Here is a 26,798-nt window from a genome sequence, read left to right as displayed (position 1 = left end):
AATCAGTGGTGATCACCACTACTGTCAGTATTTTTTTATGACATCTGAGACTAGCTGAGCTTACAGTTTTCAATCAATCTTTTTTTTTTAATTTTCATGTTTTTAAATGTAAACGTTTTTGACTGTGCTTTTTTGTTTATTAACTCATGTTGTCTCATTAATCCCATGAATCACCAAACTTAGCTGAGGGGCTGCGGGAGAGGAAGGAAGCTCAAGGCTAGGTCACTTCTCTCTTTCTTCATTTAAAGTTTCTTTCTGTCAGTGACTCTTACACACTTTTTTTTGTCCGGACTACAAACGAGACACAAGGTGATACTTTCAACCAGATTTGTTATCATCATGGTACTTTACCCATTTGTGCCACTAACATTTGCTTTCATCATTGCACAAGGTAAGGAGCTGATATTTAGTGATATTTAATCGTGGTATTTAAGTCATTTTTGTTAAGATACATAACAAGGAAGAATTGGGCTGCCTAAACACAACTTTCATTTTGGATTAGACAGTTTACATAAAGGTAAGTAGGCAAATTTGACTTCAGTTATGTCATTATTTAAAGACTGTAAACCTATGACATTCAGTTGATCTCATACTGGAATATAATTTAAGCTGTGTGTCCTAATTAGGATACATCAATATTCAGGCTCTTACATATACCTGATCTTTTTCTTAAAAGAAAATACTACATTTAACCATATCCACATTTAACCATTGCACATTTGAGCAATTTAACTTAACACTAATCAGAATTGTGGCAGGATTATGTAGGTTACTTTCAGTAACCAGGTGATGAGATACCTTTCCTACCCTCGAGTACAGTGCTACATGTTGAGGTGTGCCAGGTAGCAGTGGACCAGCCCAAGCTGCTCTTTGGGAAGGTGCACCAGTCGGTCTCCATTCCCTGCCATGCCACTGTGCTGTCCTGCACGAGCGGTTCGCCAACTTTGAAGAGGCTTTGGTATGTGTTCAAGAAAGACTCCCACTTCCAGCTGGATACGGACGGCCAGCCACTCAAGTACAGGCTGGAGGATTATCATCTCAGCGTCTCTTCCCTCTCGGCGGATGACAATGGCGTGTATTATTGCGCGGTCACCCTGAATGACACCCTGAATTCCCCTAATAGAGGCATGCAGGCTTTTGGGAGTGGTACCACGGTGACAGTGAAAGGTAAGACACAGCTGCTGTGTTACTGATTTCACATTGATTCAGCTAGATTTGTTGTTAATCGTTGCTAAGAGTTGTGCTGTATTCAGAGAGGAGCTTCACCACTGGCCTGCTGCTGCTGCTGCTGTTGGCTGTATTACTGCTGCTCTATAGCCTCACTATCCTGAGCCTCATCGTTTGTATAAAGGTAAGTCTGAAGTTTAAAAGCCAAATATGAAATGCATACTGCGAAATCATAGAATGATGTAACTAAAGAAAAGGTTACCATGTTATTTCCTTGCATGGCATTCAACTTCAACTGTACTGAACTAAATTTACTTTACCAGACAAGAGGAAGCACATTGTTCTTACAAAGAAGACTGAGAACAAGTCAGATTAAGGTATAGCTGATTTTTACTTTATAACTTCAGAAAAGGTAACTCTTCCCTTTCAGTAAAGTGTTTTAAGACTAATTTTTTGGTATTTGTTATTTTGTGCTGTGACTGAATATTTAATATACTATCTGTCCTATTCAGATTAACTTAAATCATTGCAATTGCCCATGTTGTCTGTTAATTAATTTTAGTTAAATTCATGTACGCTCTTATTGATGTGAAGAGCTGGAAGTGCTGATGAAGAATGATAGGACTTACCGCCAGTGCAGTTTATATTTTCTCATTGAACCATGGCTGAATAGCGACACCCTTGACTCTACTGTTAGCATTACCGGCTTCACCATGATACGTGCGGACAGAGACCCCAAATTGTGTGGGAAAGCTAAAGGTGGGGGGCTTGTGCTGTTTGCGAATGATAAATGGTGTCATTCTGGATACATAACTGTGAAAGAGAGGATAAATGGCGTCATAGTCTAATTTTAAGAGGTCTAGATATATTCAAATTCAAGGCAATATTCCACTGCCCTCTAATTATTTCTCTAGATGTGCTCTTTGGTTTCATAAGAGAAGGAATTAGATAGTAGTTTCCTGTTAATGTTTTCAGAATACTTCAACCAGGAGAGTACATTTCAGAGCTGTGGTGCAAGAATTGTACAAGAAGAAGAACTTGCGTAGTGGAAGAGGAACCTCTATTAATGAAGCTTCGTCAGAAAACAAGGTTCACTTGATATTTTATATATCTTTCTAAAATAAATAGGACTGTATAAACGAAATGAACTCCTTCCTTAAGTTCCGTGGTAACCCCTTATTTTACAGTTTGAAAGTCTCCAGTGCCGTGCTGAGAGGGAAAGTATCTACCAAAACCTGAATAAGACTGGATGAACGAGACAAATGAGACGAAAGGAGGAAAGAGAGTAGACAGTCAGAGGATACAACATTCAGGCGGGCAGCTTTTGGTCAGGATAAACATTGCCCTTTAAACAGTGTCCAGTGCTCACCTAAACCAGTAGGCCTATGAGCCAGGAGTAAACCAGTAAAAGGCTTGATCCGTCAGATCCTGCGGCTAGTCCCAGAAATGCAAGAGCCTGGAGGTGACACATGCTATTTTCTGCTGCAAATATCCACCAATAATCTGGCAGGGTATGTTTCAAATGCAGTTATCAAACACAAGGTATGCTACTGAAGCCTGCTCTTTCTTTTTTCATCATCTTCTTTGAACTGTATTACGATAATCTCAAATTTACAATCTATCAGCAAAGCGTCAGAGCTGCTTTGCCAAACTGGGAAATGTCAGACCTGTGTAATCACACTGCTTGTGTAGTGGATTACTGGTGCTGCTGCTTTTCACAATCTAATTATTTCTTGTCACATAATCACACACTGTACAATAATGCTAAATGAGGCTGAGATGTGCTCAGTAAGCAATGGCTTTATATAAAAAAAAACCAACAAATAAATAAAAATAAAACATTACTTTTTTTGGTTCAATATCCAAATCATTCATTGTTAGAGTGTGGTATTTGGTGTAGTGTGGTACTGTACTCACATGGTTAAATCATGGTAAGTCTTTGTGTTTTTGCATATCTTAATTTAGTCCACTTGTTTTACATAATTCCCCATCTATATTATAGTGAGATATATAATGCTTATTATGTATTTTAATTATATAAAATATAACTTGAATTTGTTTATTTTCAGCATGTCATGTTCTGCATACGCTAGTCCTGTATTTTCTATCCATATTTTCTATCCTGTAAGCCATTTCTGATATGCATCATGGTCAAGCTCACTTAGACCACTGGTCAGCTTAAGATCAAGCTGCTGCTCACTTTAACACTATAACAGTCAATGGGGCCTTAACATGTGAAGAGACAGGCCAGCATGAGAGCCTGGAGGTCATGGACATTGTGGAGAAGGTTGAGGAAGAGGAGGAAGAGCAGGCAGGCAGATGTGTATTGTTTTGTTATTAATTAATTCACATTTGTACAAAATATATTTTTGCCGGTAGAAGTCGACCCCCAAACCTCAGTCCGATACAAATTTGAGCAAGTGACAAGAAATCAAGACACTTAGATCAGAAGCTCCTCAACCTGTAATCAACCTGTATAACCCTAACCCAAATTACTTCTTCTTCAGTTCTTCAGGGAATTTTCATCAGGCAGTGAGTGAACTGAAAGAAAGAAAAACTTTCTATGCCATAAAACGACAAATCTTTGCAGAAATCCCAATCAAAATTTGGTTTCAAATATTTTAATCAGTAATCACACCAATTTATGGCTTCAAAGTAAAACAGAACATGCCAGGATTGCAAACTGAACAAAACTGAAACAGCTAATTTCCTGACATTTCCTAAAATTCACTGAAATTTGTAACAAATTCAATAATAAACACCCCACATTCAACAGCCTCTTTGATCCAGAGAAACTGCCCTACATAGAGACTACTGCAGCTCAATACGTCATGACCTGCCACCGTGAGAGGGACAGCGTGTGATCATATCTCTCTCTCACACACACACACACACACACACACACACACACACACACACACACACACACACACACACACACACACACACGTGTAGGTACATATGTGATTATATACAAATAATAACTCCAAACAATTTTGCAGTGTTTAGAGCTGTGAACTCAAGTGTTAATGGTATTAGATTGGGCTTTGGGAATACAATACAAATGTAGCATTATTTGTCATGCCAATAAAGAACCTTGAATTGATTTGAATGGAGTTGAACTGAGAGAGCGCGAGATATCAAGGCGGTTACCGGGTTACCAGAAGGCCTCGAGCGCACATATCGCGAGGGCGCGCGGACATAAATACCGCCGGAACTGTCGTCAGGCCTTCTTCTTCTTCCTGAATACGCATCACGTAAGTCAACATGGGCGCCCCTTCGCACGAAAATTAAAAATCTAAGCGCATCGTTGCCATCACTTGAAGTCGAATGCGCTATTAGTAAAATAATCGACGAATGATGTTTTTATATTCTGGTAAAGTTAAAATTATTTTCTAAAAAACAACAGAAAGCAGTTATCTGTTTGTCGTTTCTTCTTGGTATCAAAATGGTAGCCTGCGACAGCTAACTAGCTTGCTTGATGTATTGTAAGATACAAGAGGCTTGTTGAGGTTTCTTACGTAGCCACAATATAAAGTGTATTTAGGCGAATTTAAAATGGGCTTCAGTTACCATAGTTTGTACCCACATAGTTTACTTAAAGATGAAGTCACTCAGTTAACTGGCCAGCCAGCCGAACTTCATTCATTTATTCCAATTTAAGTGACGCTACATTACTATAATTTCGCGTTAATGTACATTATAAATATTGTGTCTTCTGTCGTATTTCAGCAAATGGCGGACGACGCCGGTGGTAGAGGAGGTTTCCGCGGAGGTTTCGGGGCTGGCGGCCGGGGTCGTGGTCGTGGACGGGGCCGAGGCCGCGGACGTGGTCGTGGAGCCCGTGGGGGCAAATCCGAGGACAAGGAGGTGAGTCGCGGCGTTAATACACGTTAGTAAATGTGTAGTTGGTTAAATGTGTTTTGTTCTAATTTGTCGTGCCGTTACTGGAATTGTCTCCGTTTAGTGGGTGCCGGTGACCAAGCTTGGGCGTCTCGTGAAAGACATGAAGATCAAGTCCCTGGAGGAGATCTACCTGTATTCTCTCCCAATCAAGGTGTGTGCACGAACTTTGATGACATGTTATAATGCCAATATTCATAATTTCTTTGTGACTTAAATGTAGCGTCTCATTTTAGGAGTCAGAGATCATTGACTTCTTCTTGGGCTCAGCCCTGAAGGATGAGGTGCTGAAGATCATGCCTGTCCAGAAACAGACCAGGGCTGGTCAGCGCACCAGGTTCAAGGTGATTTGTCCTCTGCACTCAAGATTATGTTAAGTATCTTAAAATCACCGTTGTTTAAAAAATTCACACGCTGGCTATGCTTTAGGCCTTTGTTGCCATTGGTGACTACAATGGCCACGTTGGTCTGGGAGTGAAGTGCTCTAAGGAGGTGGCGACTGCCATCCGTGGAGCCATCATCCTGGCCAAGCTGTCCATCATTCCCGTCCGCAGAGGCTACTGGGGTAACAAGATCGGCAAACCTCACACCGTGCCCTGCAAGGTGAGATGAAGGCAACGACAGACTGCTGTCCCCCTGGATCATTTCTGTAATATGGAGTTTTTCAAAAGGCTAATCCAGTTGAAGCATTTGATCATTTTTGGTGTCAAGTCATGGAACTTCAGGGCCTTTTGCTTGTAGTGTAAAAATAAATTACCATTTCAGTTTTCACACATTTTCTACATGTATAGATATGGTTACTTGAGCAAAACCAGCCTATTTCAATTTAAGACCATGATAATTCAGCTTTTTTTTGTTTTTGAAAGCACCTGGAATTTGATTTGACCTGGAATGGGAACCCTGATTGTGTGGTGTCTGCTGTTTATACACCTTCGTGCTGACTCGTTTACCCGTTTCCACAGGTTACTGGCCGCTGCGGGTCTGTGCTGGTGCGTCTGATCCCTGCTCCCCGTGGTACTGGCATCGTGTCTGCCCCTGTCCCCAAGAAGTTGCTCATGATGGCTGGTATCGATGACTGCTACACTTCAGCCAGAGGGTGCACCGCTACACTGGGCAACTTCGGTAAGGAGGCTTTAATACGGACGCTTGTGGTGCCGTGAGCACCTATTCTCCCCGCTCTGGTCGGCTGCACCTCCGCTGTAGTGCGTTTGACTTTTTGTGGGAGCAGAGAAACGAGTATGTTTATGCACGACAGGAATATGAGTCCATGTTGTATTTCTGTTCCTTTATGCTCTACAGCTTATTGCAAGCACTATTTTCAACTGGCTGTGAAGCTTACTGTGGTGCTCATGACAATTTTACTATTCTCTTTGCAGCCAAGGCTACTTTTGATGCCATTTCCAAGACGTACAGCTACCTGACTCCTGATCTCTGGAAGGAAACGGTGTTCACAAAGTCTCCTTATCAGGTAATTTTCCTATACAGTCATGTAAATTGGACATTTTATTTGTGAACTCCGTATTGATTTTTTTTTTTTTTTTTTTTTCCCCTTTTTAGGAATTCACTGACCATCTAGCCAAAACTCACACCAGGGTCTCTGTACAGAGGAGCCAGGCCGCTCTTCAGGCAGCCACCTAAGTTTTGTATGAAGGGTTGAAATAAACTCCTGGGAACATCCTTTATTTGGTCTCCATTTCTTGTAACTTATTTGCTTGTTTTAGAAAAGTATCTAACCTGTAATTGTATGCAATTTTATTGGGGAAGGGGCATCAATATACAACAGGGTTCCCACGGGTCCTTGAAAGTTTGTAAATCTGCAAAATAAGTTCAAGGCCCTAGAAGGTTTTTGAAAACGGGCATAAGACAGCTGTCCTTGAAGGTCCTTGAATATTTTGGGGGGGGGGGGGTTTGAAGTTTCACATGGATGAAGACCGCAGTCAAGGAATAATAGGGCACAGTTGGTAGGAAGTCAATATTTACAAAAGATTGCTATGAAAAAGATTGTCAATGTTAAATTTATCTTTTTGTTGAAAAATGTGATCTGATATGAAAGTTGTTAGAAAGATTTTAAGTGAGTTTTTTAGCATTTCTTCAATTAATCAAAATGTCATATTCAGAGTTGACTGGTCGATGCCCATTTTAAAAGTGAATGTCCAACTTGACCAAGTTTAATGACAAGATAATCACTGATGGTATGAGACAAAATATATAATAGAGATTCTTTCAAGAAACATCCTAATACAAAATTATAAAACCACAATGGCTTGTCAAATGGCCCATATCTTCTAAAGTAAGAGACTCATTGCAAAATAATAAATAAGATATATCCTGTAGCCATGTTTCTTGAAAGAAGATTTAAACTTGATGTGGATTCATGTACCTTTTGTAAGTCAGAAGATGAATTCCAGGAGCATTTGTTTTTTCGTGTCAATATTCACAAAGTTTTTGCATGGACACTAGAAACAGGATTGATCTCAAACTTAACATTCTGTCTTTTGATGCCATTTTACTTTATGCAGAAAACTTAAGTGGATTTCTGATGCCATAAATGTAGTCGTACTTTTAGCAAAATACCACATTCACTACAGTAAGTGGAGTGGTTAAAAACATTTTCTCTTCATCAATGAATTAAATTCATATTACTCTTCATTAAGTAGATTAAAAAAACTGGGAAAATGCTAGAATTCTCACACCAGATTTCTCTAGAAATCTATTGTTCTAATCTCATTATATGGCTTTGCTCCTCTATTTTATGTATACTGTATGTGTATATGCATGTTTGTCATTTTGCCAGCACAAGTTCATTTAAAGTGACATTGATTCCACAGGGCCTATGCTGACTTACTTTGCAAAAGTTTGGTCATTCTCCAGTAGAGAAGTTTGTTTGTTCAGCACCGAAAGCTAGTGTTTCCTGTATGTAGTTAACGTATGTGTAGCCACTTTACATGAATGGCAATTTAGCAATGCACCTGTGAGAAGGTGACAGTCATGTTGAGTGTGAGTGAAGTTTTGTTGAATCAGCACTTAATGTCATGCACAGGAAATTTCAGGATGCATGTCTTGAAATGACATTCAGTCTTGAATTTGCGTTGTATTAACATCGTTTTTTGATAACATATTCAGGGGTAAGAGTAGGTAAATGCTGCCAGGTGCAGTCCTTGAATTTGAGGAAGTTTGCCCTGGAAAGTCATTTAAATGTCCTTGAATTTGATGTTAACCAAGGTGTGGGAACCCTGATACAATACATAGGTATTCTCCAATGCATATTAAGTCAAGTTCTTTAAATAGCAATTCGGGGAAAGGGGTAGAAAGCCTACATGAGCAAATAATTTTTCATTTACATTTTAGAAACATTACACTGATCAGTTCCTGGGCTATTTAACTTGACTACAACTAATGTGAATTAAGGAAATAGGAGGAAAGATGCAAATTCAGTTTTCAACAAATTTTATTTTACACATTTTTACACCAGAGAAAGGACTGAACGGAGAAAAGGGTTTATGCTTCCTGTGCCTTGGCCATCATGCGCTCTTTCTGCTTCATTAAGCACTTCCGGGCACTGGCATAGGCTCCCAGGTCCCCATCTGAAACGAGGAGATCACAGCACGGCTCACTGACAACAATATACCACATGAATGCTCGTCACAGTGCAATAATATGCAGGTTATAACGCAAAAATCCTAATACTTTAACACTTGTGTGCAATCAAATAGAAGTGGTAACGATAGCACTGGGAAAAGTAAAGATTACTGTAAAAGCACTAGGCTGCACTAGGTTCCTTGAGTACGACTCAACGCCCAAGTTGGCAATTAAAGACAACAGTAAATGGTGTGTTGATTAAAAGCCTGGGTTTTGGTACTGGAAATAATTGTACATGCTGTGGCAGTGTGCAGAAGGGCATGGGACGGTCAGAAACTCTGTGTAAACGTTGTGGTGATGTTTTCTTGGTGCATCTGCACTCACAGCGGGACTGGAAAGCCCTGGCCACCTCCTGGAACTGCTGGTACTCCCTGGCGCAGTTCTGCACGTAGCTGCCCCCCTCACGCTGCTGGCAGGCCCGGGCGCGGTGCTGCACAATCTTCACGATCTCCTGGTCCACTTTGCTACAACGACACGCCGAGCCCTCACACACAACCAGGTCGGACACAGCAGTAATGAAGGGTGTGGAGGTGCAACACTTACTAATCCCTTCTCCACTGCATCTCCGCTTCATAATAGCACACGAAGTCTCCCTCCTGACACTCCGTCAGCTCCGGTACCCGGCGGAACCGCTGGTGGTAGTAGTGGAACTTGTTCTTGTTCCGGATGCTGTCGATGGCGTCTAGGAAAGAAAACGTGGAATAAAGACTGCAGTTAGTTTAGGTTAGGGTTAGTTTACTGTGTGTGTGTTGTTGCGAGAAGCTACATTTGAAAGTGACACTGGCACTGAGCTCCAACATGAGCTGTTAGTGGGAACTACAGTACCGAGGCCTGCCGGTCTGTTCGCTGCCTAGCTTATATCATTTTAGCTGGATAACTAGAGACTTCTCATTTTCAGCAAAGCATTTAACGTTTATACATGTCATATAACAGACACAGGCGGCCGTGGTGAAGACTACACTAAACTCCAGCTCGGTATTAGAGTACTAGTACAACACGGCTGCGTTACCTCTGAACGCGGTCACGGGAAGGTCCACGGAATAGTAGAAGAGCTTTGATATAATTAAAGATGTATTAGGTAGGGCAGTCTTCTTATCCACAACTGGAGTCTGTCTCGGAGGCTCGGGGTACGCATCTTTATCATAATCCTGCGGCATTTTATATTCCGAAATAGAAGGGAAATAAAACAAAATCCCTTCCGTTCGACCTCCAGCACAGCCTTTCTCAACAATGCGCATGCGCGTGAGTAGCAACATGGAGGAAAGGTCAAACGTGGAGTAATTATGGCTTAAAATTAACAATGTAATTACTGAGGCACGTAATGCCGAATAACGCTACCTTTTATGCTTTAAAAAAATAATCCCTTGTTGTCCTTCTTACTCTAAATTGTGTAACATAGAATATCACTTTTCCCAACTGGCACGTTTACAAAACTTTTGAGAAGTGAAGCTGAGATATACTGTGAAATTTGTTTTAAACATATTTTACAATTCTTTACAATTCATTTAAATATATATAGTTAGTGTATATAAATGCAAAGTGCTTATGAAGTTCTAAGATGAGGAATCAGTTTGTATTTATTTTTTTATTTATTTTACAGAATTTTGTTGGTTTTCTTTTAAATTTCACTTTTAGTCTTCTTTCACTGAGAATATATTGTGGCCTGAGGTCTCTGGGATTGCTCACAATGAGCCTATCTTTTTGACCACTGTTTCTTTCACTTTGTGGACAGTTTACTGGCCATTATATTTTCAAATGATGCAAAGAAAAACAATTCAGTTCAATTTAGCTGTAGTTTAAATTATAGTCGATTTCACAACCCTGTAATATGTGCCATATTACATTATTAAAATGTACCATATTCACAGAATAAACACTGAGCTGGAAATCTCCATGAAAAGTGACAGGCACCACTATTACCAGCCCATATGATTTACAAGTCCCCTTACAAGTCACAATTTGGCACCATTAAGCTTATATGAAAGCAACACCACTTCCTAACTGGGCCAACAACCAGTTTAGAGTTCTTACGCTCTGTGTCACCTTAAGTATGACTCTTAGATTAGCACTTGTCCGTGTCTCCTCTTGCCTTGCGTCAGGACCGCACACAGCCATGGTCAGTGACCTCCCATGTTTCTAAAGCCTAAAGCTGATGTTTGTCAGGGCAGTATTGCTTGTAGGGCTGGTGGTGGTGTGAGTGAGACTACAGCTGACTTTAACCTGGCATGTTGTTATTGTGTAAGATGCATTAAACGGAGTGGTTTGAGGTTTTTCCTCTAAGTGCCATTCCTAGGCGACGAGAGCTCTGTACTTGTGCATATGTCCTGTATCTGGGAAGAAAATTACTAATGAATAACTGCTCTAAATGCGAAATACATTGTCACAATGCCTACAAACTATTCTAATGCATAGTTTTTAATGTATGTAATACATCTACTAAAATATTTATTTAAAATGTTATTTCTTATCTTCTTTGGGCTAAAGTGCTATCATTTGTCTTTATTTAACTTTCAATAACCTAAAATAACAAGAAAGTGAACACATTATTGATCAGCTTGATCCATTCCATTTAGACAATGGTAGCTCATGTATTTCCATCAATAGACCATTATTGTTCTGTCATTTATGTCGAGTAATGTACCATGGTGGTTCATAGTTTTGTTCAAAATTATAGCCTCTCATTGGTGGAGAACAAAATGTATTTTTTTAATTGGCTTCATGGAAAACTCTCGAAAACTCTTTCCACTGTTTGAGGAAATTTCAATGCCGTAGATATGTGTTTAACACTGTTCAATGTTTCAGTATAAATGTTTGAAGTCTAGATGTCTGTAGTGGCTATCTGTTGGTGTGTGTTGTACTCATAGTCTCATCGTAAATTCCATGCCCCTCGTCATGGGCACATGGGATTTCTGGCCCACAAGCGGAGCAAGAGGCATCGTGGGACGGTGCGCTGCTGGCCCAGGGATGACCCCAAACGGCCTGTTCACCTCACGGCGTTCCTGGGCTACAAGGCTGGCATGACCCATACTCTGCGGGAGGTACACCGCAGTGCCATGAGTGAGTCCTCATCCTTCAAAACAGATAGAAGTTGTTCAGTCAGCTTAGCAGACCATACTGTCAATAATTATGCAGGTATTTTGGATGGACATTGAATCTAGCTAGGCAAATTCTGCCATTCCAAAATATTTGTCATTGCAACTGTCCAGTTGACATTTTAAAGTACCCTATGAAAGAGTAAGTATGTACCAGGTGTGGGTTTATTTGTCACTGTGGTATAATTTTTCCCTTGGGTCTCTTCCAGAGGTGTCCAAGCGAGAGGAGGTGGAGGCTGTCACCGTCATTGAGACTCCTCCTGTGATTGTGGTGGGGGTGGTTGGATACATCAACACGGTGAAGGGTCTGCGCTCTTTCAAGACCATCTTTGCTGAGCACATCAGTGATGAGTGCAAGCGCCGATTCTACAAAAACTGGTGTGTGTGTGTATGTTTGTGTGTTTAAACCTGCATTTGCTATTATGCTTGTCAATACCGTTTAACATGTAAGCTACACAAAGTTTAGCCTCTATTCCTTCTCTTCAGATTTTGACTTTGAGTTTGAATTCCTAAATGGACTTTTTTAGGTATAAAAGCAAGAAGAAGGCCTTCACTAAATACAGCAAGAAATGGCAGGATGAAACAGGCAAAAAGCAGCTGGAGAAGGACTTTACAATGATGAAGAAATACTGTTCTGTGATCAGGGCCATTGTCCATTCTCAGGTAACATAATAACTACTTAACATATCTGTGCATCTCCTCAGTGGGAACCAAACAGAGTATAACAGAGTTTGTAGCCCCTTTGAATGTTCAGAAGAGGATGGGGGAATGTCATCTGCAGGAAATACATAGCCTGAGATAATGCAAAAAACAGCACAGCCATATTGTGTGTATTATTAATGTCAGAGTCAAATGGACCATTTTTGGCTCATAGTAGTTAGAAATTGAAATATCTAGATTAAATTATTTAAATGAATAAGTATATTATAGTCCATGCTAGAAATATGACTTAAATGAATACCTTAAAAACTTTGTTTGGGTCTTGAAGTGAAAGTAAACAAATTTTCCAGACTAGTACAGGGGCTGTGTGGCAACTGAGCACTTACAGTGCAGACACTAGGGGGAGTGCTTCACAATCTCGCTAGTCTCTTCACCATATCATACACACATCCCTCATATGTGTGTAAGTGTGAGGGTGCAGTTTCAAATGTCAGTTTAAAAATAAGCCCCCAAACAGAGGGCAGTGCTTACACAGTTAGAGCAGACGAGTAGTAACGTGATTTTCCACACACAACAGTATTCTGTATGGAACATTATGGCAGTAATGTTTTTATGTCTGATTTTTTTTTTCCAGAGAGAGGGGATCATGTAAACATGTTAGTTTCTATAATCATAAAATATGAACAAAAAAGTCTGAGCATCGTCTTATGCTATATTTCATTTTGGGACACAATTATTCAGCACAATAAAACAAAAGCTGCTAAAATGCCATGTCATTTTAGTCCCAACAGGCAGGCTTCTGTAGGGACTATGAAGGCCTCCATGTTCCTGACTAAGCGTAGCACTGGTAGCTGCAGGGCCCTAGTGCCTGCCTCTCTCCCTCCTGCATTTCTCTCTGTGCAGATGCGTCTGTTGCCTCTGAGACAGAAGAAGGCCCATGTCATGGAGGTGCAGCTGAACGGTGGCACCGTGGCTGAGAAGGTGGACTGGGCACGGGAGCACTTTGAGAGGCCCGTGCCCGTGTCCTCCGTCTTCGGCCAGGATGAGGTGATCGATGTGATCGGGGTCACTAAGGGCCATGGTATGAAGGGTAAGCTGGATAACAGGACAGGAGGGGTGACAAACCTCACACCTCTCATCTCAGATAGACCTCACACCTCACAGCTCAGACAGACCTCACACCTCATAGTTTAGACAGACCTCACATCTCAGACAGACCTCACAGCTCACATCTCAGACAGACCTCACGCTTCACAGCTCAGACAGACCTCACGCTTCACAGCTCAGACAGACCTCACAGCTCACAGCTCAGACAGACCTCACAGCTCAGACAGACCTCACAGCTCAGACAGACCTCACAACTCATAGATTAGACAGACCTCACATCTCAGACAGACCTCACAGCTCACATCTCAGACAGACCTCACAGCTCACAGCTCAGACAGACCTGCCACTTCACAGCTCAGACAGATCTCATAACTCACAGCTCAGACAGACCTGACAGCTCAAACAGACCTCACAGCTCACAGCTCAGACAGACCTCACTCCTGCTCAGTGCCAAATTGCTTCCGTGCCATGCAGGGGTGACTTCCCGCTGGCACACCAAGAAGCTGCCCAGGAAAACCCACAAGGGCCTGAGGAAAGTGGCCTGCATCGGAGCCTGGCATCCAGCCCGCGTGGGCTACACCATCGCCCGTGCCGGGCAGAAGGGCTACCATCACCGCACCGAGCTCAACAAAAAGGTTTGACACTTGTACTTTTATATAAGCATATATATGCATACAAGCACAACATATGTGCTGTATATGTTAAGGGGCATGTACTGCTCATTCAGTTCACGGTATTGTGCATCAAAGTCTGATCTCTCAAATGACTAACCGACGTGTTTTTGTTATTAGATATACCGCATAGGGAAAGGGATTCATGTCCAGGATGGCAAAATGGTCCACAACAACGCCTCCACTAACTATGACACCACCCAGAAGACCATCAATCCACTGGTACTAAATGCATTGAGAAAGTCAAATTTATTCCTGTTATAGTTTTCAGGTTTGGTGAATCAATTTAATTTGATTGAGTTATACTGGCTGATTGTTGATCATGAAAAATTAAAAACAGAGACGGTTATCTTGATTTGCACCAACAGGGGGGGTTCCCTCATTACGGGGAAGTAAACAATGACTTTGTGATGGTGAAAGGATGTGTAGTTGGAACAAAGAAACGAGTTCTTACTCTCAGGAAGGTACAGTTACACATTATACCACTACTATACCAGAAATGTATTTCAATATTATGTATGTAGATTCTACAAAATAATGATATGCAAAATATTTCATTTTCTTTTGGGAAACCAAAGCCTCCTCTCTGAATTTTAAATGTTACCTGTGTATCTCACTCTAGTATGGACACTATGTACAGTGTATTTCACTATAGTATGGACCAGAGGTGGGGACTCGAGTCACATGACTTGGACTCGAGTCAGACTCGAGTCATTAATATTAAGACTTTTGACTTGACTTGAAAAAATATTCAGAGACTTAGACTTGACTTGGACTTTTACACCAATAACTTGGGACTTGAATTGGACTTGAACCTGTTTACTTGCAAAGACTTGATTTTTTTTTACCCCAAATCTAAATTTTAAAACGCATATTAATATTTATAAAGTGCGCCCCATTAATTTCATTTCCGTCCTTCTGACGCAGACCAGTCCTCTGCTTTTCCACACTCTGTACGTGTGTGTATGCATGGGCTGCAGCACAACCAATCAAATGGGGGGTTGGCGAACGTAAATTTTTACCGGGCGGGGTGTAAAATGGACACAAATTAAGTATTATATCGCGATCGATCGATCGCCAGTGGTTGGTGCCAGAGCGTACTAGTAACTCATTGAATCATAGATGTGGATCAGAGGTAAATAAACTAGATTTTTTTCCGGCGTGAGATATTCGGATGTGTGGCGTGAGAGCGTGTGAAGACGGTCAAATGCGTGTGTCTCACGCTCAATGCGTGAGAGTTGGCAACCCTGGGTTCTGTATCTGAACTCGGGGAAGAGAGCCTCTCTCTGTCACCATCATAATATCCAGTTCTATCTCAGCATGGATTGTGTATTTGAAGACATCTACGTCGAGAAAAATATATATTGACAAAAGTGGAGCGAGTTTTCAGCTATGGGGACATCATTCATCGTGCACAAATGACATACAGACTTTTGGCCAGCAAATGCAATGCAGAATAGTTTACTGAAATGTCTAAAGTTGCAGATTCCTGTTAATTGTTCAGTTCTTATATTTGTTTGTCTTGTGTCACTCACACATGTTCTCCAAGAAACCAGATAAGAGAAGAGAGGGAAAATGCTGTTATGGTTCTTTGTATTGTACTGTGAAAATATCAGCACTTTTTATTTGAACATGGAGTTCAACTTATGACTTTTTCACAGAATATTTATTTCTGGAAAATTGTAGTTTAAAGTATGAATATTTTTGCAGCTAAGTTTAACAAATTGAACTGTGCAATAAAGAGGTGTAATTTTAATTTTTTTTTATACTTCGTGTTTTCAGTTGCACATGTTTTATCAAGATTTGAGGAGAATACAGATTTTAAAAAGAACGCATGTCTATTATTTACATTTAAAATATACCTGCAACATTGGTAAAAAAAAAAAAGACTCGAAAGGACTTGAAATTCCAAGTTTCAGACTTGGGACTTGACTTGATTATTGCCTGTCTTGACTCGAGACTTCACTTGACTTGAGTGTCTTTGCTTGAGACTTGACTCGGTACTTGAGGTATAAAGACTTGGACTTACTTGAGACTTGCAAAACACTGACTTGGTCCCACCTCTGGTATGGACACTATGTACAGTGTATTTCACTATAGTATGGACACTATGTACAGTGTATTTCACTCTAGTATGGACACTGTGCAGTATATCTCAATAGTATGAACACTATGTACAGTGTATCTTTCATCTCATGTCAGTTGTGTGCCAAGGTGTTAGAGAACTGTCTCATTAGTAATCAAGGTAAGCATGTATGCTAACTCCACCCATGTGTACCTGTGTTGTAGTCTTTGCTTGTCCAAACTTCACGCAAGGCCAAGGAGGCCATTGAGCTTAAGTTCATTGACACCACCTCCAAGTTCGGGCATGGACGCTTCCAGACCGCACAGGAGAAGTTTGCTTTCATGGTACGTTAAAAGTCCCAACAAGAACAGCCGTAATGTAGCAGGACAAATTAGTTTCAGTCAGGCTCATACTTGACAATCCCTATGTAACTGCGAATGTGTTTATCAATCCATGTATGGTTACTACTGAAGTTGTTTATTAGACATTGTTGAAATGTCATTGGACTAGATAACATGAAATTCATAGTCCTGTGATCATCCCCTTCTTTCTCTCTCTCTCTCTCTCTCTCTCTCTCTCTCTCTCTCTCTCTGCCCTCTAGGGCCCTCTGAAAAAACACCTCCTGAAAAAAGCATCAGATGCCCCAGAACAGTCTCAGTGAGATGATTCTATGAGGTCCCTTAACTAATCAGCAGACATTTAAAATAAAAGCCCTTTCAGAAATTGATTTAGTGCACTTGCGGCTATCCAACACTGAATGTAATATGTATTATGCATAACAACACTTGCTCAAATCTCTGGTCATTCTTTATTGTCCATGAACATCATGTTACAAAGACATGCACAAACTCAATGAAACCTCTAGTCTAACTCTAAGGAAAATCAACAGTAAGAGCACAATGCGGTTCAAACAATAAAATCAGCCCTCTGGTCCCAAAATTGTGTAAACATGGCATCTGAAGAAAAGACATAGCATTGCAATTTATTATTAAATACCGATTTTTGAGGTTGTTATGCTTATGGTTTTGGTACACTTTTCTATAAATCTGGATAAGACAGATTTTTATTTGAAGTTCACCATGCACTGTTAGCATTGTGGCTCATATACATTTTTCATTTTTTGTTCATGCTTCAGTCTCTGCTCATGTCCACGCCTCCCTGTGTGTCACTCAGCTCGTGTCTCCGCCTCCTTGTGTGTCACTCAGCTCGTGTCTCCGTCTCCTTGTGTGTCATTCAGCTTGTGTCTCCGCCTCCCTGTGTGTCACTCAGCTCGTGTCTCCGCCTCCTTGTGTGTCACTCAGCTCGTCACTCAGCTCGTCACTCAGCTCGTGTCTCTGCCTCCCTGTGTGTCACTCAGCTCGTGTCTCCGCCTCCCTTGTGTGTCACTCAGCTCGTGTCTGCGCCTCCCTGTGTGTCACTCAGGTCGTGTCTCCGCCTCCCTGTGTGTCACTCAGCTCGTGTCTCCGCCTCCTTGCGAGTCACTCTGCTTGTGTCTCCGCCTCCTTGCGTGTCTATGTCTCACTCCGAGCCTTGGCACAACAGTCCGTCTTGATGTTCTCCTAAAGAATGCAGGGACATGTCAGGACTGTCCACTCCAGAAGACATGAGAGGAAGGTATAAGTCATCCATGTTGGGCATCACAAAAACTTTCTGAAAGACAAAAATATTTGTTGTTTAGAAAATCGAACAGTGCAGTTTTGTGGCTCAGTCAATGTAGAGTAGGCTTTATAAAACACTCCTGTAGTGTACTGAAAAAACGAAAAGAAAAAGAAGTAGTGTTCTAATGAATCCAGCAGTGTTGTACAGACACATGTTTTACCTTGTTTAGGTGCTGAATGCTGTTTGTTAATGCTAACTGTAAAAAGGGCTTTCAACTTTTGAAGTAAATCAATATGCCAAACAACAAAGTAGGCTCGTATTATTGCAAGGAACAACTTTTGGCTCTGTTTGTATGTTTGTTTATTTTGTGTGTGTGTGTGTGTGTGTGTGTGTGTGTGTGTGTGTTTGCTCTGTTTACAATCCTACCGACCTGAAACTCACACTGCAGTTTCCTCTCTATCCACTGAGTGACATGAGTGAAAGTAACCTCTCTCTCACCCAGCATGGGCCTGACTCGTAGCTCTAGCCTCGGAGGCACACGGAAACTGTACCTACACACACACACACACACACACACACACACACACACACACACAACTGCTACTGATATATATAAAGCATATTTATTTAGAATCACGATCATGCATATAGCACGGAAAAATTCTCAGTACCATATACGGTCAGTAGGGGGCGGTGGAACGTTGACAGCCAGAGTTCCAGAGAGTTCCAGCACTTCCACAGTGAGTAGTAGTGGAGTGTTGGAAACCTCTTCAATCTTCCTCTTGATGTACTCATTCTCTGTGGCTTTCTGGAAGTACTTTGACTGGGTAATCTTGTCCACAAAGCGCAGAATTTTCCTTCTTCTGCTCCCACCACCATGTCTAGACAGGTATTATTTATAGATAGACTAATTTTCCTGGTCAGAATGGCTTTGAAATGAGGCAGATATACTGATATACTGATTCAGTACTGAAGTGGTACAAGAGACAAGAGAGGATTATTACCCATCAGCATGTGGGGGTATATTTCCCAAAGTTCCCTGAGACTCAGAGGGCACTGGGTCCTCTTCATCAGAAGAGCCTGCACTAGAAGACTCCTCATCACTGTCTTCAATAACACACACCCTGGAGCTATAACAGACATGCACACGAGAAAACTATGTGTTACTGGTACGGCAGGATCTCAACCACTTGAGCTCAAGAATCATGGAAGACTCTTTTCTGCACCAGTGTTCAGATGGTGGAATTAAGACCGACTTGTCTGAATAATCTGAGTGACTTGCTGCTTGAAGATCCACCTCTTCAAGAAATGCTGGAATAATTTGTAGTCATTTCAAAGCATGTTAACAATCACTAATACTTCATTAAGAAATGAGACCTTCTTTGTGTGTATTCCCTCTGACCGGGTCTAGCTTTGACTCTGGTTTAGTGCACTAAATTAAGGATTTCATTAAGAAACATTTATAAAGTATATTTATCTAAACAGCCTGTGTAAGGACAGAAGAGAGAATCTATGAAGCAACAAAATGCAACACCTGAGCAATAAATGTACATAAATGTTTATATAATGGAGTTATCTGGGCTCCTCCTCCAGAAAATTTTTTAAAAATCAAGTCAAATTTAATGAATCCTGGTGAGTTTTAAAAGGTATGAAGCTCTCTTGGTTTTATCAGATTCACTATAGCAAAACATAAGCTGTAAGATTACCTGCTTTAAGTAGATACAAAAGTAGTATAAAAAAATTAAATATCCAAAAATGGCAAATTAAATCACACCACTGGATAGAGCTTTTAAATACAAACAGAACAACACCATCCATGTTAAATTGGTTTAGAAATAAAAAGTTGACATTTTAAATGGAAGAAATGCGCCTATTTTCTCCGACTGTATAAAAGCTAAATGAAGAAAAGTCTGTGATCGGTGGAGAGATTCTCCAGTATAAATAACCATAACTTCTATATTTCACTACAAATTCAAATAAAAAATGAAATGTAGTCACTTTATAGTATGGACATGACATTATAATATTCAAAATGAATGAACAAATGAATATTTAATGATTAGTACATTGGGCTGAAGCGTGGCGCGCGCGAAGTTACAAATTTCGAGAGGTGCACGACCTCGCGAATCGCCAGCGCGCGAGGCTCTCGCGCACGGGTGGAGCCACCGCGATTACGTCATTTTCGGCGCGCGGACACTCGATTATATATATATACACATCCAGTGCTGAAGAGCGCCAGTGAGAGAATCATATTTTGGCCACAAAACAGATAGCACGCGCGTGTGTGGTTTATTATGATTTGACGGAATTTCCCCCCCAAAAAATCAAATGACGGAAATCCGTCGTAGTGACGGAGAACTTTAACCCATGGCCTACTCCTACCCCGCCAGTCTCGAGGGCTCTGCGTTGCTGTCTGTCTCAGACACGTTTTCTCTGCCCAGATTACACAGCTTCAGTTTGGTCTCCAGGGTCATCTGGAGTGAGCCAGCATACACCACCTCCAGCTCCAGCCACAGGCCTACACACACACACACTCACACACACACACACACACACACGCACGCACACACACATATCATATGCACAAACAGACTTCAGAACACATATGTACACCTGCACAAATATACACATACATATTCATGTCAGTGCATCCATTCATATAACATTTACAGCATCAAATAAAAATGTTGGGCTTATGTACAAAAATCTTCAGTCAGCTAAGCTCTATATATTCTCTATCTATCTATCTATCTATCTATCTATCTATCTATCTATCTATCTATCTATCTATCTATCTATATATATATATATACACACACACACACACACATGTATGTGTGTAATGTGTGTGTGTGTGTGTGTGTGTGTGTAATGTGTGTGTGTGTGTGTGTGTGTGTGTGTGTGTGTGTGTGTGTGTGTGTGATAACAATAGGCAGGAGAGATAGAGAGCACACACACACACACACATAGATCTGTGTGTATATGTGTTCGGTGTGTCTCACCTCTGTGTGTATATGTGTTCGGTGTGTCTCACCTCTGTGATCCACCAAAGGTTTGGAGGTGCTCAATACTTGTGGCATGCAGGTGCCCATATCCAGCTCAGCTAGGGCCAGCTTGTTCATGAAGTATGGCAACTGCCACAGGACAAAAAATCTAGAGTAAAAACTTTATAGTAGACCTAAACATGTCAGCCAAGACATGTTATGTAGAATGAGATACTTTGGGATTTAAAATGAGCTCAGTAAAGCAAGTCATTACAAATTATTTCACGTGGAATGCAAAACAGGCTAATGCTAGCAGCATTTAGTCAACTATCTGGACAATAAGGCCAATACTCATGGGCTGGCAATCACCTTATCATCAAACTCATTCTTGTTATGTTTTTAGCAAGCTGAGTCATAGCTAGCTTTGTGCTTTGGCCATCACAAGTAATTTTAGAGAGAGAGGGAGAGAGAGAAAGGGAGAAAGAGAGAGAGAGAGAGAGAAAGAGAAAGAGAGAGGAAGAGAGAGAGAGAGAGCGAGAGAGAGAGAGTGCTTTGACAAGCTGCCTAGGTCTCCAGCAGTCTCTAGCAAGCTAATGGCTGTGAGCCCGGCCACCTGCACGTTAACTATCCAGCATTCACCCACATAGCAGGACGAGGTGGGAGGAATCCTGCCGTCATCAACAGCTCCCTTATCATGGGACCAGAAGTGTGAGAGCAGAGCCTGTGTGTTCTGAATCCATCTGCAGTCATCACAACAAACCCTCGTGGGCTCTGCACGCTTACGTAACTGCAGTGTTTACAACGAAACCTACGTAGAGAGTGACGCTACGCGAGCGGACCCTCACGGACTAACTCTCCATGTTCACACTCTGACCGGCCTAGTGATCTTGGCTGCAGCCGCGCCGAGCCCAGCATCACGTCCGCCCTCACCCTGATCCTGCTCAGTTTATTCTGGATCTTGTGGGCCACCTGCTCAGCCCAGTAGTGCTCTCGAAGGAAGTCCCAGAAGACCCTCCCGATCAGGGCGTTAAGCCAGGCCGGCCGCCCCCCTCTGCACCTCGGGCCCTGCTCGCTGGACGACCGCAGCTGGAGGAACACACACAGATATCGATGACAGACACTTCAGTGTCCATACTGCTTTAGTGAAAAGCTGGAAGTAATTTGAATGAGGTTGTGGGCAGGGTGTGGTCAGGGGAGATGCTTCTGTGTTGATGCTTACTGGTCATAGGAAATTTGTATAAATGCTCATATAAAAAAATGTCCACCAAAGTCAGTGCAGTTTCCAGGAGATGAGCAGACACAGTAGACATCGTAACTAATGAGACAAACACTGACTTGAATGTTCATCTAGCACCTCACAGAAGTGTCAATTCCAGGTTCAGAAAGTAAAAGTCCTCACCAGGATTTTGCTCAGGCTTCCTGGATTGTTGAACATTATCCAGTGTTTTGCTGAGCTAAGCTTTCTTTTGCTACTTTGCCAATCATTGTTTAATCTTTTCAACTGATCAACATGAACAATGTACTAGATGAAAGTTCCTGGGCTAAACATAGCTGAAATTGAACTGGAACCAGAAACTCATGAAATATATTGAGGAATGTGCAGATACTCTGCCCAGAAATATCCTTCTGAACTCTCGTCCATGGTGCTGAATGCTGTTAAGCGTCACCGTCAGTGTGTTGGTGGGGCTGTCAGGCCGGCTGGGCCACGGTGTGCCCGGCAGGCTGCTGTTCTCTGCTGCACCAAAGTGGGCCATGTAGGAGCTGTAGTCCAGCAGGAGGCGCTCTCTCACCGAGCCAGCCAGCTCCCTCTGAGCCAGCATAGAGCTCAGGTCATCAGGACAGGCCAGACACGAGCCTTCAGTGATGCTCCCCTCTAGATCCACACAGGAGAGAGGGAGTTAGGGAGAGAAAGAGAGAGAGAGAGAGGGAGAGGGAGGTAGAGAGAGTGAGTGAGAGAGAGAGAGAGAGAGAGGGAGTTAGAGAGAGAGAGGGGGGGAGAGTTAGAGAGAGAGAGAGAGAGGGAGAGAGAGAGAGGGAGTTAGGGAGAGGGAGAGAGAAAGAGAGGGAGAGAGGGAGAGAGAGAAAGAGAGGGAGAGAGGGAGTTAGAGAGAGAGAGGGAGGTAGAGAGAGAGAGGGAAAGAGAGGGAGTTAGAGAGAGAGAGAGAGAGAGAGGGAGAGAGTTAGGGAGAGGGAGAGAGAAAGAGAGGGAGTTAGAGAGAGAGGAAGAGAGAGAAGGAGTTAGAGAGATAGGGAGAGAGAAAGAGAGGGAGAGAGAGAGGGAGTTAGAGAGAGAGGAAGAGAGAGAGGGAGTTAGAGAGAGAGGGAGAGAGAAAGAGAGGGAGAGAGAGAGGGAGAGAGAGAGAGAGAGAGAAGTTTTAATGTTGCAGGTTGTGCCCATTACTGACAAAAAAATTAGTTGCAACATTGCAAAGTTCATTGCACGATTCTGCAGTGTGTGCATGTGTCAGCAGTCTGGGGGCCCCAGCACCGCACCTGTCCTCACACCGCTGTGTCCCAGCATGCCCTGGGGCTCCGCCCGCACCGCCAGCAGCAGGTGCTGGTACCACTCCTCCTTCTCCCGGCCCGTGCGGGCGAACAGGTAGAGCGTGGCGCTGCCCCGCCCCTCCCTCTGTGCCCGCCGGGGCTGCTCCTCGTCCTCGGCCTCTTCCTCCGCCCGCTTGCTGCTTCGCACGTCCTCACCACACCCGTCTTCCTCTCCGCACTCCTCTTCCTCAGCCCGCACGATGCAGATGGGGTACTTCTTATTCCACATGCGCTTCTTGGCCAAAGCCGATGGCAGCAGAGACACCTGCGGCGCAACAGATCGTTTGGCAATGTTCAAAAAATGGAAGCAGACGAAAGAGCCCCTTTAGTCACAGTAGATGCTGTAAAGATGTTTCATAAGTGTGCTACAGTGTGACATAAAGGGTGAGGTCACATTTAACCAGACCTTGCTATTGGTCAGCCGGAAACAGCGCGTGCGTGTGAACGTGGCATCGTGCGTGGGTTCACCCTCGATAGCGCGGTGTGGCCCGCTGGCCGGCGGGTATGCCAGGCGAAGGCAGCAGCTGTGGAGCGTGGCGTAGACCGGGTGGCACAGTGACGGGTGGAACGTCTCCGGGTCGTAAGCACACGTCTCGTTCATCCAGCCCTGCATCCAAGAGTACATGGGGTAGTTAGCGTCTTATAGTGCTGATCTGGGATCAGATTCTACACGTGCCCGTTGGTTACACTGATACTGGTCTGTATTCACAAAGGATCTCTGAGATATAAAACTTGATCTAGTATCAACATTTCTCTATTTATTATGATTATAATCAATAGAATACATTGCTGTAAAAATCTCGACATGTTACTATAAAGCTCAAGCTCAACATATAACTGTGTATGTGCGTTTGTAAAACGCCCCCTACAGAGAGCAGGGTTAATTACAGCCTTGGCTTCCTGCAGCCTTACATTATCCTGTTTGCTGTTCTATTTCCGACATAAAGAGGGCACAGATAACACATAGCAGCATAATTAAGGCCACTGGCACTTGTTATATAACAGATAATGAAGTTAATAACAGAGACTTTTTGACGTTTTCTGTCTCCGTATGTGGTTATTCCTGAAGTGTCCACCGTCACAGAGTAACCCAGTAGTTCAAAATGCTCAAAACATTATGGAAAAAACAGAAAAGGTGAGAATCATAACCATTAAAGCAAAACAGCATGGGCAGGAAAGGGCTAAGCAATCAGAGCTAGACGTTAGAACAGGATAAACAGGTCAGCACACTGGCGCCTGTCCAGCTGACAATGAGCTCAGTAATGTGGATCAAGAAGTCAATGAGTGCAAACAGGAGGATTTATCTACACGTAGGGAACTGGGAAACAGGCATATCCAATCAGTACAGTGGAGAGCTGGGTCTCTGCGTGCTTGTGGTGGGCGTGTTGGGTGAGGAGACGTGAGGAGCAGCTGCTGGGGGTGAGTGCCTCTGCACACTGGAAAGAGGCATTCTGGGAAGAGGCCCTCACCTCTACCTGTGTGGAGCTGCACGTGTCATAAGTCATGGGTGCGTGGGTGATGTAACAAAATAAAGAGGCCAGAGTAATGTTGATATAGCAAGTGGCATTTCATCTGATAACATAGTATAACATAGTAAGCGTGTTTACAGCATTGTAAGCACACAGCCACCTGTCAACCTGACTAATTAACCAGCTTAAATAATTATAACTTGTCTTGGGGACAATTGATTGATACTGAACAGATGTACACAGCAAGGTCCTGGATTCTCTCTGGGAGTGGTATCTTATTCACTGTAAACCACTAATATCTGTGTGTGTGTGTGTGTGTGAGAGAGAGAGAGAGAGAGAGAGAGAGAGAGAGAGAGAGAGAAAGAGAGAGAAAGGCGAAGACTGAGCAGATTTTGCAGGTATAAGCATAACTGTAACTATCCAAACCGCCTCTGACCTGCACGATACAGTATGAGAGAGTGATGGACTGACCTCCATGTTATGAGACAGTGAGTGTGTCAGACTGACCTGTATGTTATGAGAGTATGTTATGAGAGTATGTTTTAGGAGTATGTTATGAGAGTATGTTATGAGAGTACGCACCAGACTGACCTGTATGTTATGAGACTATGTTTTAGGAGTATGTTATGAGAGTATGTTATGGGAGTATGTTATGAGAGTACGCACCAGACTGACCTGTATGTTATGAGAGTATGTTATGAGAGTATGTTTTAGGAGTATGTTATGAGAGTATGTTATGGGAGTATGTTATGAGAGTATGCACCAGACTGACCAGTATGTTATGAGAGTATGTTTTAGGAGTATGTTATGAGAGTATGTTATGGGAGTATGTTATGAGAGTATGCACCAGACTGACCTGCAGCACCCCGCTCTGCCCTCTGCTGGTGGAGTCTGCAGATGGCCTGTCGTCGTGGGAGGGAGTCGGCTTACGGGTGGTGGTCAGTCGCCGTGGCGCTAGCATCAGCATCACCCCCAGGCCCATCATGAACCCGCAGGCCAAGCCCAAAGACAGCCCTGCCAGGTATGACGAGAGCGGCAGCACAAAGAAACTGTAGGTCAGCAAACCCACGCAGGCCAGCCACCTGCCCGGTTCCAAACACGCTCCAGCCCTGTCCTGCTGTGGCTCTGTGAGCTCTGAGCTTGCGTGACCTTTAACCTTCACGACGCGCATGACGTTGGTGCAGGTGCGGATCTCGTAGCGGCCGCCGTCAGCGGGCAGCTCGCGGCAGAGCTCGGGCAGTCCTCTCCTGGTCTCCTGCGGTGAAGTTTCACAGGAAGCTTCCTCTGGGTGCTGGCACACCCCTCCGGCCTCTCCCCGAACGAGTGTCCCTTCCAGCACGCCACCCTGGGACACAGGCAGATCCCTGGACATCACCCCCCTCTGGGCTCTGGTGCCGACACCCTCCTCGCCCATGATTTTGCTAAGCATGCTGAGAGGCTCGTGCATGGCTTCTGACAGCTTACGCCGTGTGTCCTCCAGCTCGGCCCTGAGGGAGGTGTCCAGGCTGGGCTGGTGTTCTCCTCGTGACGAGGGCCCCGTGGAAGCTGAGGGCCCCTCATCCTCAGACCGCGGCCTGGGTGGTGGAGGCGGCCGCTCACGTGTCTGCAGGTGGAGCTCGGAGTCAGACTGGGAGAGGCAAGCTTCAGGCTCCCGCTGCGAGATCTCGGCGGAGAGCGACCGGACGAGTCCAAGAGACTGCTTAGGCTTCAGTGGGGCGGCCGAGGTAGACTCCGTGTCGGAGGAGGAAGAGGAGGACTTGACGATGCCTCTTGGTGCTGCTAGAGATGGGGGCTCCGTGCTGGTGTCAGGAGCTGAGGCTAACATCTCACCTGGAGAGCAGAGCTTGGAGGACGAGAGTGGAAATTGGTAGACAGAGCTCTGTAGAGCCAGCCCCCTC

The 26,798-nt window shown here is 43.2% G+C and overlaps 5 protein-coding genes across 9 annotated transcripts; 3 read left to right on the top strand and 2 right to left on the bottom strand.

Annotated features, from left to right (window-relative positions):
• The first annotated feature begins 64 nt into the window (after positions 1-64).
• LOC143508631 (uncharacterized) lies at positions 65-4,273 on the top strand. The gene is made up of 6 exons (XM_076997293.1): positions 65-391; positions 820-1,167; positions 1,254-1,351; positions 1,491-1,544; positions 2,143-2,256; positions 2,355-4,273. Exons 1-6 carry the CDS (start codon positions 340-342, stop codon positions 2,418-2,420), a joined length of 732 nt encoding a protein of 243 aa, XP_076853408.1. The 5' UTR covers positions 65-339; the 3' UTR covers positions 2,421-4,273.
• Positions 4,274-4,873: 600 nt separating this feature from the next.
• rps2 (ribosomal protein S2) lies at positions 4,874-6,752 on the top strand. Its single transcript, XM_076997292.1, has 7 exons — positions 4,874-5,037; positions 5,135-5,224; positions 5,307-5,414; positions 5,500-5,673; positions 6,033-6,192; positions 6,447-6,538; positions 6,628-6,752. Exons 1-7 carry the CDS (start codon positions 4,903-4,905, stop codon positions 6,706-6,708), a joined length of 840 nt encoding a protein of 279 aa, XP_076853407.1. The 5' UTR covers positions 4,874-4,902; the 3' UTR covers positions 6,709-6,752.
• A 1,748-nt stretch (positions 6,753-8,500) lies between these two features.
• ndufb10 (NADH:ubiquinone oxidoreductase subunit B10) lies at positions 8,501-9,963 on the bottom strand. Its single transcript, XM_076997283.1, has 4 exons — positions 9,719-9,963; positions 9,253-9,391; positions 9,034-9,173; positions 8,501-8,654 (listed from the first exon to the last, which is right to left on the bottom strand). Exons 1-4 carry the CDS (start codon positions 9,945-9,947, stop codon positions 8,569-8,571), a joined length of 594 nt encoding a protein of 197 aa, XP_076853398.1. The 5' UTR covers positions 9,948-9,963; the 3' UTR covers positions 8,501-8,568.
• Positions 9,964-10,672: 709 nt separating this feature from the next.
• LOC143508626 (large ribosomal subunit protein uL3-like) lies at positions 10,673-17,318 on the top strand. Its single transcript, XM_076997281.1, has 10 exons — positions 10,673-10,825; positions 11,574-11,766; positions 12,011-12,179; positions 12,329-12,464; positions 13,365-13,551; positions 14,043-14,203; positions 14,360-14,461; positions 14,608-14,703; positions 16,529-16,648; positions 16,906-17,318. Exons 1-10 carry the CDS (start codon positions 10,688-10,690, stop codon positions 16,963-16,965), a joined length of 1,362 nt encoding a protein of 453 aa, XP_076853396.1. The 5' UTR covers positions 10,673-10,687; the 3' UTR covers positions 16,966-17,318.
• On the bottom strand, positions 17,094-26,786 carry LOC143508624 (testis-expressed protein 2-like). Of its 5 annotated transcripts, none has more exons than XR_013129406.1 (12): positions 25,757-26,786; positions 23,838-24,038; positions 23,381-23,696; positions 22,555-22,760; positions 21,818-21,973; positions 20,938-21,037; positions 20,286-20,421; positions 18,908-19,033; positions 18,575-18,784; positions 18,334-18,454; positions 17,587-17,954; positions 17,094-17,522 (listed from the first exon to the last, which is right to left on the bottom strand). XR_013129406.1 is itself a non-coding variant. In XM_076997278.1 (11 exons), exons 1-11 carry the CDS (start codon positions 26,723-26,725, stop codon positions 17,823-17,825), a joined length of 2,673 nt encoding a protein of 890 aa, XP_076853393.1. In that variant the 5' UTR covers positions 26,726-26,786; the 3' UTR covers positions 17,094-17,822. The 5 variants fall into 5 exon arrangements, 3 of the variants coding, with proteins under 3 accessions (XP_076853393.1, XP_076853394.1, XP_076853395.1); XR_013129407.1 differs by having other exon boundaries at positions 17,094-17,490; positions 17,708-17,954; XM_076997278.1 differs by having other exon boundaries at positions 17,094-17,954.
• Positions 26,787-26,798: the final 12 nt, after the last annotated feature.

The sequence above is a fragment of the Brachyhypopomus gauderio genome, chromosome 2 (genome assembly GCF_052324685.1).
Source record: "Brachyhypopomus gauderio isolate BG-103 chromosome 2, BGAUD_0.2, whole genome shotgun sequence".
Classification (NCBI taxonomy): domain Eukaryota; kingdom Metazoa; phylum Chordata; class Actinopteri; order Gymnotiformes; family Hypopomidae; genus Brachyhypopomus; species Brachyhypopomus gauderio.
The sequence above is the reverse complement of the archived record's forward strand: the minus strand, read 5'-3'. Positions and strand labels throughout refer to the sequence as shown.